Source organism: Pyxicephalus adspersus, chromosome 1 (genome assembly GCF_032062135.1).
Source record: "Pyxicephalus adspersus chromosome 1, UCB_Pads_2.0, whole genome shotgun sequence".
Lineage (NCBI taxonomy): Eukaryota > Metazoa > Chordata > Amphibia > Anura > Pyxicephalidae > Pyxicephalus > Pyxicephalus adspersus.
The window spans coordinates 165002942-165018212 of record NC_092858.1 but is presented as its reverse complement, the minus strand read 5'-3'; the positions used below and the strand labels follow the sequence as shown (position 1 = coordinate 165018212).

The 15271-nt window shown below is 37.4% G+C and overlaps 1 protein-coding gene across 1 annotated transcript in view; it reads right to left on the bottom strand.

Annotated features, from left to right (window-relative positions):
• Positions 1-15271, bottom strand: part of ITSN1 (intersectin 1) — an 89261-nt gene that overhangs the window by 37779 nt on the left and 36211 nt on the right. Inside the window, exons 8-20 of the mRNA XM_072419929.1 lie at positions 14757-15029; positions 14194-14306; positions 12839-13133; positions 11969-12137; positions 9897-10024; positions 7349-7572; positions 6316-6434; positions 4947-5185; positions 4647-4803; positions 3257-3462; positions 2373-2455; positions 1349-1515; positions 529-574 (exon numbers count right to left, since the gene is read on the bottom strand). Of these exons, the coding sequence (XP_072276030.1) occupies positions 529-574; positions 1349-1515; positions 2373-2455; positions 3257-3462; positions 4647-4803; positions 4947-5185; positions 6316-6434; positions 7349-7572; positions 9897-10024; positions 11969-12137; positions 12839-13133; positions 14194-14306; positions 14757-15029 (2219 nt within the window). The remainder of the gene's footprint in view (positions 1-528; positions 575-1348; positions 1516-2372; positions 2456-3256; positions 3463-4646; positions 4804-4946; positions 5186-6315; positions 6435-7348; positions 7573-9896; positions 10025-11968; positions 12138-12838; positions 13134-14193; positions 14307-14756; positions 15030-15271) is intronic.

Genomic DNA, 15271 nt, shown 5'->3' with positions numbered 1-15271 from the left:
CACTGCCTTAGACTGTATTAATGACATATGACTATGGTAGGGACATTTGATTGTGAGCCCCTTAGTAAGTAATATTATTATTATTATTATTATTATTAATAATCCCTGCTACAGAACTTTGAAATTAAAACATAATTAGAGTTTCTCATTTGCATTTTGCACTTGCACAAGGACAAGTTGGGAAGTTTATTGAAATCACAAGGAGAAGTTGGGAAAGACATGAAACTTCCCAACTTGTCCTTGTGATTTCAATAAACTTCTCTACAACCTCTGCTAATCAATAAACCAATTTGTTCAGATGTTACATTATTATATAAAATCAATCCAGATACAATGAAAACAGTTTGAGTTATTTTTTTTTTAGATAACCACAAAAATCTGCAATGCTACTGCAAATTAATATATTAGCAAAATCCAAAGGTTAATGTGTAAAGAGACATATGCAGCAATTCCCCAAGCATAAACACATGTTTAGTGGCCTAAAACTGCAATATGTTCTATTCTTCTAGTAAAGCGTTAAACGTGCACCTGGTTTCTTTCCAAGGCTGCCGGTTTTACCTGCTGTTCCAACACCCTACAAAAGACAAGAAAAATGTATGTTAGAAATATTTAGAAAAGTGTAATATAGATTCATTAAAATAACAGTAATATATGCTGATTTAATCAGTACATCAAGAATAAAAATGTCCTCTGCTCCAGACCTTTTATGTTTGAAAACAAAAAATTGTATCTGGATTACTATGCAAATGACTTAACTTTTGTTTAGTTCAGTGGATATGCAGTTGCCTAAAGCATAGATATCACTATGTGTCGAAGAAAATGAGGATCATTGTGATCAGACAAGTCACTAGTGATGTTTACCACAAGGCCCTGTACTAGGTACTACTGAATGTTTGTAAGTGAATGTTTGGTGAGCAAGAAATACCTATTTGTGGGCAATACAAAACTGTGAAGTAAACATGGGCCTTTAGGTAAATCTGCATAGCACAAGAATGTTTGGATGACAACCTGAAGGCAGGCAGAGGTCCTGATTTGCGTAGGATATAAGATATAGTTATTTATTTTGGCTATTAAAAAAATTGTGAGGTCATCTAACATAGAGAAACATGACAGTTAAACCCCTTCAAGATATTTACATCAAGTAGTTACCATTTAGATAACAGGGGCTTATTTTGATAACAGAGGGGTTTATATGATCATTAAACGTTAAAACAGCAACTACTACAAAAACAAAAACCCTCTAACGCTCAAACATGTAGTGTACGGTACTTCCTACAAAGTACATGCTGGTTTAGCCTAATTTAGACTATCACTGTATACAGGCTTATTGTTAGGCATATAAAATTACCTCTGAATCTTTTAGTCTGACGTAGTTGGAAGGAAAGACACCAGTTTTATCTCCCACTGTCCCTGTCCACCAGTCTCCATCTTTCTTAATGACTACGATCATATCTCCTTGCTGGAAGGTCAGATCGCCTTGTTCATTGCTCTCGTACGTGTACATTGCTATGTATTCTGAAAGCAACAGTGTAATTGGTAAGTTCACCCATAAAATGCTTTAAAAAATGACAACAATGTGTAATACATAAATTCACTCTTCATATCCAATTCCCAGCAAAGTTTCAGTAAACATATTAAGTAGAAAGATTATGTGTGTAAGCACCATTGATGGTACAGTATCAGGAAAGTAACCCCAAATCAAGGCCCACTCAGCAAAACTTTGGATGGGCACCTCTGACTTCAAGCATTCCAACACTGTTCCATGTCTCTGCCAGCATCAAAAGCTGCAGGCTACTGTCCTTGTATCTATTCATCCCCATCTTCAGCACTGATAAACAGATGAGGAGACAGGCAAGAGAAGACATAAGGCCCTTAGTTGCTGATGTAGACAGAGATGTGGAGCAGCACAGAATGCTTGGCAGGTAAGAGTGACACTGGCATGAGCATTTCCTCAAACATATGTCACTGCCTAATAGTTTAGGGGAGCAGAACACATAACCTTTATAATACAGATCCACTTTAATAGTCAAGAAAATTATAACATTATATATATTAAAAAATATTAATAAAAACAAAAATAATAATAAAATGTATTGCTTATTATGTATTTTTTGTGTTAGAAGTCATGACTTCCAGTCTACATTTGATACAAAATGTGTGGCAATTAAACCAGTTACCTATTTATACCAAGCCATGAATCATATCACAAAAGTAACCAACAAACAACCTGAAATACCACTCTATGGCTACTTTGTTCTCAGTATATGTTCAGCATGATCTTCTGATTCGCTGTACAATGCTTTCATATATCAGGTTTTTTATTACCAAAGCCAATGGCTGGGAACACCAACTAATTCATCCCACAGACATACCTTCGCCTTGGACAGCTGGCTTGAATGCTGGTGATGAGACTCTCTTTAAACTGGCTGGACTTTCAGAAGATGTTGAGTCAATACTTTAAAAGAGAGAAGGAAAAATATTCTGAGAACTAATGATGGTAAAAAAAGGAGTTCCATTCTTATCAATTTATGTGTATCCCACTAGCCACCATGTCCCCCAAACCTAGCACCCCCTTCCCTTTTTGGGAGCTGTGCCTCTGCCTTCATCTTAGGTGTTCAGAAAGCAGCATCCGGAGGTGAAAAATCAAGAAATATTGGCTAGATTTAATATTTTTGGTCTTTCAACTTATAAAGACTCAAAAAAGTCTCATCTTCCCCTTGTTGTTGAATGGTCGCCAACCCGTGTGGTCCGCAAGAAAATTTAGGAGGTCCGCAGTTCTGGTCGGTGCACCACTGAGCGACGTCAGGAGAAGGACCCAGCTTGGGGGAAGCACCGGCCACAGCCGCGGACCATGTCCCCTGTACAGTTCTTGTACAGGCAGGGCTATGTAATCATGACCTTACTATAGGGGAGGTTTCTCACCCATTGAGTGACACCCGGCTGCCCGTGCATGCACCCCGAAAAGGTTGGCAACCACTGGCTTAGAGGACAACATGATTGCCAAAAAATAAGGCCAATAAGGAAACTTATTTTTTTTAATGCAGGTTGTTTTCTAGGTTCACATACAGGTATAAGAAACCTGACCTGTGCCAAAGAAAACTGCATAGCTGATAAGATAATATGATAAGGCCAAGACTCCCAATATATCTGGCTACAGAAACCACAATTACTTTGTAAAAGAATGGTCACACAGAGATTTATTTTTTTTCCTCTGCATTGGGCAGTGCTGCTCTATCCAGTAATGCGGTCAACATACCTTGTAGACTTCCTAAGAGGACCTGAAATGAGTTTCACATATGATTTGGGAAACCAGCCCTTATGACCTTGAACTTCTCCAAACCACCACATGTCTTGCTGTTCCAGAACAGTAATGATATCATTCTTATTAAAATTTAGATGGTTGTCTTTCTTGGCTCTCCATGGATATAAGGCCTGTGCTTGGAGCCCTTCCACCTTTTCACCCTTAAAAAAGAAACACACTTTTTTTTTTAAACTACAGACACAAAAAGACTTAAGGTTGATGTAAACCATGATAATGAACTGTCTAATGTCTATGCTGCTTAACAGTAAGTATTGTTCCAAAGTTCTCTGTGAAGCAGAGGTGTTACGTAGTCCTAACACTCTACCTGTCCTGAAATGACAACATTGCTTTTCTGTAGACATAGCAGGATAAATGAGTGTTGTCACCCTGGTTTTAAAAACATACTCAAATTCTGTATGTGTTATTACAACTGAACACAGAAACATTTTTGACATTGTAAGCAACTTTTGTTTACTATTCACTGCTTTAAACCGTGATTCTGGGGTAAGACAGATGTATTTGGGGAAGGGAATATTCTTTTTACTACATTGACAGCGTGCATCTCTTTTTGCTTTCTTTTGGGCTGATACATATATCATTGACATTGTTTTTTTTACATCTGTTTAAAAATCGTATAAAAACCTGTACACGTTGCCAGGAGTTTCCTGTAATTGCTGTGTTTAATAAGATAACACATAGGGGAAATTTTCATGTTTTTTTTTTAATTTGACCTATGTTTGATGGATTAGGACAGCATTACCAGCTGCGGACTGAACGAATAAACACAGAAAAAAATAATGCATGCTGGCTAGGTTATAAACATTTAAGTATTTGTATGTTTTATAAGGTAGCTATGTATTTTATTAGGCAGCAATTAAACTATTCAACAAGCCCCCACTGGCCTCTAAAGGTGCAGGTACTGGAAAGCAATTCATACAAGTTCATAGCAGAAGCACTGAAGTTGTTTCCCCTTCCCCAACTTCCTGATGTGCATTTACAATAAATATTAAATATGGAAAGGCTGAAGAGTCATTTATAGGAGAAGGGGGCAGAGGACAGGCAGAGCTGAGGAACCACTGTAAACTTGAATATAAATAACTCTGAAGTGCTTACAGCTTGTTTAAAGTTTATTTGCTGTTTGGCTATGGACGTTTGAATATTTGTAACTCAACAGCATGGCAACAGTTTTTAAGTCAGCAGACTGGATTCCTTAGAAAGCCAAAAAATAATAAAAAAAGCAAATGTATAAAAATATTTCAAAACTCTGCATGTGGGATTTTGATCTTCAAAGCAGACTTGGTACACAAAGGTTAAATGTCTTCCATTTTATATACCCTCGTCTTACCTGTCCTAGTACAGGGGAAGGAGAGGAACCCGTGACAGTGGCGGGGGTGAAAGCAGAACGTTGTCGAATCTGCCCAGCACTGGGTACAGTCAGTGAAGGTTGTGTTGCCCATGTATCCCAATTATCAGTCTCTGCTTTCTCATTATTAGTTGGCCACCTGACACAAAAACAATTAAGGGAAAAAAATATTAAAAACTTAACAACAACAACTCATAGAATGATGGCTACTGGAAATTTGACAATACAAATAATGATAAAGGCGATAGTCTCTGGAGAATAAAAAATGCCCTGAGTACTTACGTCGAGCTGAAGTCAGCCCAGTTATTGGCATTTGTAGATGTATCTGTAAAAGCTGATGGTGTGGCTGTGGACGGTGTCAAGTGGACAGTGGTTTTGGCTGAAGTGTCGGCTACTTGCTTGGCTGTGCTTGGAAATTCACTCTCAGGCAGTCGCTCGGCATAATTGGCAGGAAACCAGCCAGTTTTCCCTTTTAATTCTCCTCCCAGCCACCCAGGCTCCCCAGTTTGGCTCTCATCCACCTACAATGAGAAACAGATGCAAGTTCACATCATATATACCACATAAGCTAATAAAAATGAGGTTCATAGTTTATATTCTCCATGTATGTATACAGGCAGATATTTCAATAAAGCTAACATGTCAAAAAACATCACCTGGAACTTCAGCTAGAAAAGTAACAAATCAATACTTCTCTCAAATACGTGCACATTTCCTTATCGCTACAAAACTGCTGCAAACCAAAAAAATACTTTTTGATACTGCAAAAAGTCCAGTGAGCACCTAACATGTTTGAGCTGACGTTTGTGTTGTTAAATGGAAATTTTTTTTAGTTCTGTCGGCTCCAATCTGCTTTCTTTTTATTTGAGTTACAGAACACCTCCTAAGAGTTACCTGTAACTAGCCTGTATAATGCCTGACCTCAAGCACTCCCATGTCAGAGTGCACTGTGATAGAGGTAATTGACTGGCAACAGCCACCAGACTTCAAATGATCTCTGGCATTTTGGACCTCCTTCAATTCAAACACCACTCAGAGCCCAGCAAATACCTCTAACTGAAATTTTTTTTTTTTTTTAGGTTTAGTTTGCTGGCGTAGATCCTTTCATAAATCCGAGGAGGAACAGGAAAAATAAAATTTTTGAAACAAATCAAATATTCAGTACACATAGAACCAAAAAAGAAACGCTGCTGCCTAGCCAAATAATGGCAAAAACGTAAGTGCTTTTGTACGGATTTTAGTGCCAACTGCAAGAGAAGTTGGATCGCAGGGCAGTCCTGGGGAGATAAGAATGAACAGGTTAGGTGCTTGACCTAATTGGGTAAGTAATTTCTTTAATCCTACCTTCCACAGGCTATGTTTTTCACTAAAGTAGTTTTTCCCAACCAGGGTTTCCCCAGAGATATCTAGATGTTTCTTGAGCAATAAGCATTTTTTTCCTCTTGGGTCACTTTATCGGACACATGATCTTTTTGGCTTTAAGGGTGACATTCTTCCCAGTGACCACCACGCTAATGTACTATAAACTGTGGCTATAGTAGTTATAGGAAGGGTTCCCTGAGGACGTAAGTTATTTCAAGTGTCCCCGCCATGTTAAAAAGATTGAGAAACACCGCACTAAACAAAAAGAAATACAAAACTTGTGTCTCACCATGATAATATCACCAGGCTGGATAGTGATTTCATCATGACTTCTGGCATCGAAAGGATAGAGTGCCCGGTAATATACCACCTTTACATCTCCCTGTGAGATCATAAGTGGTGCTTTCTCTAAAAAAAAAAGAAAAAAGAATACATGAAATACAGAAATATAAACAGTGTATACTTGAAGAAAGTTTCAGCTTGAATCAGACTAGTTAAACCAAAAAAAGGTTATGATCAATATAAAATACTCATTATAACCAGTTCTAATTTGACTCCTTAGAGTTTAGATACAGAAACACTTCACTGATCTTGATTTAATTTCTCTTGCAAATCAGAAATGCTGGTCCTTTTTTGTGACTTTTCCAACTTTAGAAAGGCCACACTGAGGGATTGATGTAAATACAAAATGTATTTACAACCAGTGTTGATGGGCTTTTGTTTTTGGCACAACTGCTTAATTCCTAATGCTAACTGAAGACCAGCTTGAAGCAAGTACAAATGGAATTTGTCCAATGAAACAGATCCTAAATAGTTCCTGGCAGGTAAGACGTATTTTACATCCCTAGCTTGTTTACATAATTTAAATTTTTAAAGGGGAAATACTGTCTAAAAATACCAATAATGCATACACAGGTTACAAGTTAAACACAACACAACCTGGCAGGCCCATACATGAAAGAAGTGTTCAGGGACACGTTGTATACAAACAATGCGTGGTCCCTTATTGTGCTAAAAGAGCACATGAAAGCACAGCCCTAATGGTGATAAGGGAGCATGACAGGTCTCAATGATATTGGTGCTTAAAAAAAAAAAAAAAAAAAAAAAAAACACACACACACACACACACACACGTGAGCATGTAAGCGCAGGTCCATGAAAAAGCTGAATGAGAATGTGTTAAATATTCCATAATAAAGCAGAACGAACATATAAAATAAAAGCCCTACTATAAATAAGCATGTTAAAGCACGGCCCCCAGAGGCTCCTGGATGAATATGTAAAAGCAGATGTAGAAGCCATACTGCAGCACACACACACACCTGTACCTGTCCAGGGGACCTGGCCTCCTGGCTTCATTGGCTCTGGAGGTTGCTGGAAAAGTTTGCTGGCTTTTTCCTGAGCCTCCAGTTTTCGCTCTTCCTCCATTCTTTTCATAGCTTCCTCCCTTTTTTGTTTCTCCTCATCCTGAAGCAGTTTGTGTCGAGGCAACTCTTCTTCCTGCTTCACACGGTCTTGCCACTGTTTATCCAGCTCAATCTCCTTTCTGAAAGGTGAATAATAAAGGTTTCAAGCTCAGGAAATTAGAAAATGGAGCATCAAACCATACTTACTGACATATCTTATGCCCTGTACCTACTATTCACTAAAGGAATAATTCCAAAACATCACAACTAAAATACTTACCTTTGCCAACATGAATTTTGCTAATGTCCACACCGACTTCATTTCCCGTCTAAATAGGCAGACTTGGTCACTTGACCATCTGGTTTGGAACTTTAGGCCAGTAGTTTATGCAAAGTATTTTTATCTGTTGTTAGAAGGATGTGGACCTTTTTTTGCTTCAATAAAGCCCAATGCATCCAATGCATAGCAAAATGTGGTCTTGTATCCTAGGATATCTTACAAAATGGTCAAATTTAAATGCACCAGTTGCATGTGACACAAAGTCAGATGGATTTATTCCAAACCTATGTGAGAATTACACTTTTGAGAAGTGCACTTTTCTAAAAAATAAGTTTTTTGAAAAAAAAAAACAAAACTGCTTAACAGCTACTAAATAAACATTTAATACATAACCTTATTGCTATTGCTCCTCTAAACACCTATAATGTACAGAACGATTATCTTCCTTCCACTTGGATTTTCAGTACAAATACCTAAAGCAGCAGAATAAACCTGTGATGAAGGATAAACTAAATTTTTCCAATAAACTTGTGTGACTCTCTTCATGAAGATGTTCTCTCTGGCTGTCTGTCCTGACAAGTTCTTCACGGTCATTCCTTATCTCAGATATCTGCCTAAACAAGAGTCACAGAAATTAGCAAAACCTTTTAATTTTCATAGTGAACTGTTAAAAGGGTAACGCCTCTTATGTATCTAAAAGTTTCCGCACTTTTATATTTTTGTTGGAAACGGTGAGGACAGGAGACGTAGTAATTGGATGTGTCTGAGTCATGTGACTGGTCAGTCTGGCTGACCTTGAAATTAGTCTAAGAATTGACAAGGTGTGGTGAAGATGGCTGTAAAACCTATAAGTTGCAAAAACAGAAACAACAATCTGTAATACATCTTTTTGTGTTGTTGCACAACAACAGGCGCCCCCACACTGCAGACCACACATTGGAAGTGGGAGGTTATGAAACACCCACCTCATAGTCTGGATTTAGCTCCATCTGATTTCCACCTTTTTGGACTATCCAAAGAAGCTTTAGGGGGGAGATTATGTGAAAGCAACTGTGCACCAGTGGCTACACTCAACCTAAAAAGAATTTTTGCTGATGGGATAAAAAAAATATGTATGGTGCTGGCAAAATGCATTGCAAAGGAAGGGGACTAAGTAGAAATAAGAAATCATTTGTTTTTTCCAAAATCTTTTTATGTGCTATTATAAATTTGAAAGTGCAGAAACAATTTGAAGAACGCACACAAGACATTTGTAATTTAACACTATTAAAAATGACCTTTCCATTTCAGTAACTGCTGCAGTTTTCTAAAAACAATTGTCAAAACATTCAATGTATGGCAACTTTGAAGCTTTTTGTACACCATAAATTCAAAATGTCACACACAGGATTAAGCTCCTCTTGTCATTTAATAGACCAAAATGGTCTGGTGAAAGCATCTTGTGTTTTCAGCATGTGAAGAGCATGGGAACAGATAAAACTGGTTGAGGTTTTGTGTAAAGGAAAATGGCTAATTTGTAAACTACAATATTCCCAAATACAAAAAGTATTAGGCAAATTATCCTAAAGAAAACCTACAGTATACAGAGGCTGCAACTGTTGATTACTGATGAAAAGTGAGCTGTTAAAAGTTAGTAAAATGAATTTGCTTTATTTGATTAATAAGCTTTAGGGTCAATCACCTAGAACAAGCTGGCAGCAAGTATTAAAAAGTAAAGTCATATGATATGCATAAATGTTCCTGGCCACTGGCTTTAGAAGAACTAAAGGCATGTGGCCAACATGGTAACCAGAAAACGATGAGTTTTAAATGAAGAGAACTTGCATTGAGTTTGCATGTGCATTGAATTTGCAAGTAGAAAGAATAATAGATACCAAGCTCTTTTCAGCAATACAGTAGAAATCATTCGTATATATGAGGATATTTGTTTATATTAAAAACAATGCACTGCATAATAATCTTTTACATATAATATCGAGCTTGCTGTAAAAAAAAAAATAGAAACTAGTTATACAAATAAAAAAATTGAAACAATTGGTAATATCTACAAATTAGCAACATTCAATTGTGGATATCCTGCACCTAAAGATATTATCTTTGACTCTACATAATAACTACCTGCATGTTAGGTTTGGTTGGCTGCTTCTTTGGCAATAAGTGCTTATTACATAGTATTACTTGTACCTCAGAGCCTCCTCCTTTTGTCTCTCCAGCTCCATGATTTTCCTCTCCTGCTCCTTCTGCTTCATTCTCTCCAATTCCACATCTTTCTGTTTCTCCAGCTGCTGCTTACTGTGCATTTCCCGCAATTCCTTATAGGGGGAAAAAATAAAACAAACTCCATAAATTACTCCCTATTAGGTAGGAATTGCATTTTTCTTTTTCAACAGACTAAAAATACAAATTACCAGTAGCTGGAAAGAAAAGAAACACAAGTACATTTTATTACTGAGTTTGAAACCTGACCACACCAAAGTAGGGCAACTCTCCAAATGAATAGGCTCAGGTGCTTCCAGTGAAGGCAAATGCCTACAGACACATTCTAAAATTATTTGGAAACCTTTATAGAAAAGTGAGGCAAATGAAAGCAACAAAAAGAAAGGGTGATGGATAAATCTGTCTTTAGAATGGGATATGTCCAAAAAGCTCTTACAGGTGCGATGGTCATGGGTCCAAATTATTGGACAAATTGTGTGTTTTTAACATTGTTTTTGACTTACAGGACTCTCCCGAAGTACAGCAAACATAAAAATGACAAGCAGGTACAATAGAAGGGCAACAAGGACTTCGGAAATTCAGAAGAGGTAAAGTACAGAATCCTGTCCCTTAAGGCTAATTGGTATTTCCCCAATTTAACATATCGGCATTGCCAAGCATCATTGCAAGCTTCAGCGTAGCCTCCAACATCAATTGTGTTTTAGAAGAACATGACCTGGGTGTACAGTACTTCATCCCAAGAAAGCCAATAATTTTGTAGCCAATGATGCCAAAGAACTTAAATTTTCCAAAAAATCATAGATTGTAAGCTCCTCGGGGCAGGGTCCTCTCCTCCTGTGTCACTGTCTGTATTCGTCTGTCATTTGCAACCCCTATTTAATGTACAGGGCTCCGTAATATGTTGGCGCTATATAAATCCTGTTTATTAATATTAATAATAATATCATTGTAAATACAAATCTTTAAAAGCTGCCTGACAGTGTCAACTATGTGCATTACCAAATTAAGTCATGAATGTAATTTTTGTTATATGCGTGAAAGATGCATGAGATCAGCTTCATTTGGATAATGTATGTGGTTTTAGGCGTATGGCATCAGTGGTCATCAAAATGTTTATATCCACAGTAATATCTTTATATTGCTCTATTTACCTAGTACGTGGTACTATTTTTTTTAACTGGCTAATTAAGAATGTCTCCTGGTCTTTGCTTCACTAGAATCAGGCATTCTGCCAGTTCAAAATTACTTTTGCTTACTTTATAAAGAATACCTTTACCATATTAGTAATATGTTATGTTAAGAAGAAGTTTCTAAAAATAGATATGTTTATGTTTACCATTGTTTTATGACCCCATATGCTGGCATATGCTGGCTGCCTTTTAGCTGGGCACACTACCCAGCACTTTCCAGTAACCACCCGGCTGTTTTTAGGCGGTTGCTGAAAATTTGGATCACAATACAGGGGCTGCACCCACCTACAGCTTCTTCCCACCCAGCTTAAAAACATTTGTAGGGAAAATACTAATGTGCGTGTCACGTGCACTGTTGACAGCAATGTAATGAAGTTGGTTGTCCAGTAAATGACAGACCAGTAATTATGATTTTGCTTTCTCCATTCATAAACCTAAAAAGTCTATCAACTAATACTGATAATATCTACAACTAATACTGAAACTAAAGCAAATTAAACATCAGCTTTAAAAGCTAGACTTTAACCAAAACCTTGTGTTAGCCACCAGACAGCAATAATAATTTTAACATGTTCAACCCACCTTGCTGCTCTGCTCATATCAAAGTCAGTGAGTAAGTTGGGGTCAAACATACAAGAAAACATAGGGGTGTTCCAAATGTTGTACAGAGTTCAGAAGAATATCAAAACACTACTTAGTAATAAGGGAAATTTATACTGCAAGGGTCAACAAATGACAGGGTAAACTACTGTGTTTTTCTATATATAAAGTGAATAAATGCAGACAGCTTTAGAACTGTGAATTCCAGAAAAACCCAAATCAAAGAAAATGAGAAGGCTGCTTCAGTACCTTTAGCTTGTTATTGAAGACATCAATCTCTTGAAGTTTTGCCCGAGTTTCTTTCTCCACTTCATCCAGCTGATCTCTGAGCTGCTGACGGGTATTTTCCTTGGCTTCCAATGCTCTTTTTATTGTCAGCAGGGAATCTCCTGGGGACAGGCCAGAACATTTAACACTACTGAAGCACGTAAGGCCACAATAAATAGCCATGCTTAAATATATTGTTGCCTTATATTTTGATATTTTCCTTAAAATTTCAAATCATACTACAGACAAATAGCAAGGTGCTTCTCAGTGCACCAAAATCTTGAAGTGCAAGACAAGCACCCCTGTAGGTATATTTTGAGCATTACTTCAAAGTTTAAGTCCAGCAAGTGGAGCATTTATAGAGCGATAGTAAATGAGTTCTGGGATGAGCGGTGGTTTGGAGAATGGTATTCGAAGTAATCTAAGTGGGACAGCTGTCTAGAGAATTCGGGGTAGATTTGTTCTAAAAGTGAATAGAAAGGAACATTATAAAAATACCAAAAGCAACTTTTGCTGTAATATTGTACTTCAATCTAGAGATTTCCCTTGTAGTAGTCTTTTGCTGATGAGTTGCCCTCAGTCTGATGGCCAGCATTATTTCACTCGACCCACATACGCGCAGATCACCAATAACCATCCCATAGTAATGAGCTTATATCGTTCATACTGCCCCGTTCCATCAGCAAGCTCCTTGTGAGCATATCAACAGATTGTCCCTTTGTGCCGCTTCTTCCTTCCACACTCCATCCCTTACTTACATATCTAGCATGCATAAGATACTATAAATGATGCAGTAATCATTACAGAGTTGCACATGTTGTTTATTTTACATTTGCCTAGAGTTTAGCTTGCTAGAGACCACAGTATATAAAATGGGAGTCTACCTCTCTCCGCTCAATTTCTTTCCTCCGCTCTTCTTCTCGTTGACGTTCCAGCTCTCGCTGCTTCTCCAACTGTTTTTCTAGCTCTTGTTGGCGCTTTCGTTCTTGCTCCTGTCGTTCCCGTTCTTTTCTTTCCTGCTCAGCCCGCTCTAGCTGAGCAAGGCGCTCCTGCTCTTTACGTTGCTGCTCCAACAAAGCCTGCCTTCTTTTCTCTAATTCTAGGTTGCCACGTTCAAAGTTCTCTCGCTTCTTATCTTCAAAAGTCACTGGCAGAGAACAGAGGATATAAGAAACCTTTAAATACATCAATTATGTGACTAATGTTCAGAACATCTTTTTTACTAAAAGAGTAGTAAACACTTGGAACCAACTGCTGTCAAAGGTACTGCAGCCTTGGCAAAAAAGACCAAGTGTTCCACCATCACAATTTGCGGTCAAATTTACAATGCAAATCCCATATTACTAGTATGGAATAGTGCTGAACAATGAGGGATACCTGCCAGCCTTTACAAGATGGCGGTTAATAACACAAATTTTAGACGTTTGTGTTGAGTTAGCCCACCACTCACACACTGCCCTAAAACAAAAATATTGTGCAAAATACAAATTTTACTTTATTGGTATTGTGAACTCTGGGTGGCTACACAGCAGGTATGCTATCAATTAAAGACTCAAAATGACTGAAGGAAATGAAAATGTTTTTTGGGTAACTAATGGCTGGTAAGGCAGACTATCACAGTAATGGGCCAATAGGAATGCAAAGATGGGCTCAGATGCTTAACATACCTAACTGTAAAGTAGATGCACATTAATGCACCTGGGTGCCTTAACTACAAATGGATTTAACATGCAAACACATGCAATGGCCTACTATGTGCCAGTGATGCTGGGTAAGGTTAGGCATTTTCTCCCTTTGCTTCAATAGCTACTGATGGGTTTTTACAAGAAGAGGCACCTGGTAAGCATTCTTCGCACTCACTCGATCTTGAAGTTAGGGTTTAATATGAAGTGGTACTATATCATTCTCCAGAAAACAAAATGCAAAGGCAAATACTCTGTGTGGTTTTACACAACAAAGGTTAAAAATTGCACTGTTTTTAACTTGAACTTTTAGAGTGTTTTGCTTTAACTATATTTGCTGTTGTGATCACCATAGACCTAAATGTGTGGTGACAATGGTTTTAAAGTGTAAACCATGAAATTATATATACTGAAGCACAAGCCCCATAAACTACACAAAGCAAAACACCATTATGATTAATATTCCTCAAACAGGACTAAAATGCCTAAGGCATATAAGAATTAAGAAAATGTAACACTATTTACCAGGCAACTTCTTGTCTGAAAGTTGAGGTTCCTCTTCTGCTGGTTCTTCTGGTAAACGTTGATCAACGGACACAGAGCTCATAATGGAAATGCCACTTCCAGATCGAACTCTCCTGTAAAAGATGGATAATATATAAATATTTAAATATGCTTAAATATTGGTTTAATAAAGTCCCTGGTAGTGTTTTATACTAAAACAGATTTGCTGCAATTTTGCACCTTGCTTAGCATAGCATGTGGTCCTGGGGATTCAGGCTACGAATATTCCACTGAAGAAAGGGCCTATTTTCATATTTTACAAATTTATACTTTATTAGGTTTTAGGAATAAGAATATGGGTTTAACATTTTGCATTTCAAAGAGACCCTGTTTCTAACCCCATAAAATTACAGCTGAATGCAGGGGAAAAAAATAAAGGATTTTAAATGGCATGTTTCATCCTCCCTTCTGAAATTGTTTATCCATTCATTTTTTTTGACAAGGATACTTTCTTGCATGCCATATATTTTTTTTAATAAACACCTATTTTTTCCCCAATTTTTAGTGCTGTATGCATTTCTCACCTGAATGACGGTGGCACATAGTCTGGGGGCAGCACTGGAGGCAGAGGCTGACCAGACATTGCAATGTCTATTAAGTGCATAGCGAGGATAAACTCTTCTGCTGTTAACTTCCCATCCTGATCAATGTCTGAAAGATTCCTGGGATGAACAGAAACACACAACCAAGATAAAGCACACAATGGAGAGAAATATTTCAGGGGGAAAAAAAACTTCTGATCTTGATATCTATCAACTTCATTACATTCACAATGCATTGGTTTGAACTTAAGGTCACTGAGGTAAATGATAAACTTATGGAAGAAAAGAAAATAAACTTTTTCAATTATAATACAAACACAAAAGGTCAACTTTTCACTAAACCAATAAAGTTTAACTATGTATACAATGAAACCGTCACCAAAATCTAAAAATCTGCTACAAGCAACAAGAATTTTAAAAAGCATTAGCTAATATTGTATTAAACAAGGATGTTGGAATTTGACATACAGGGAGTTCACCATGAGACTCCAACATTT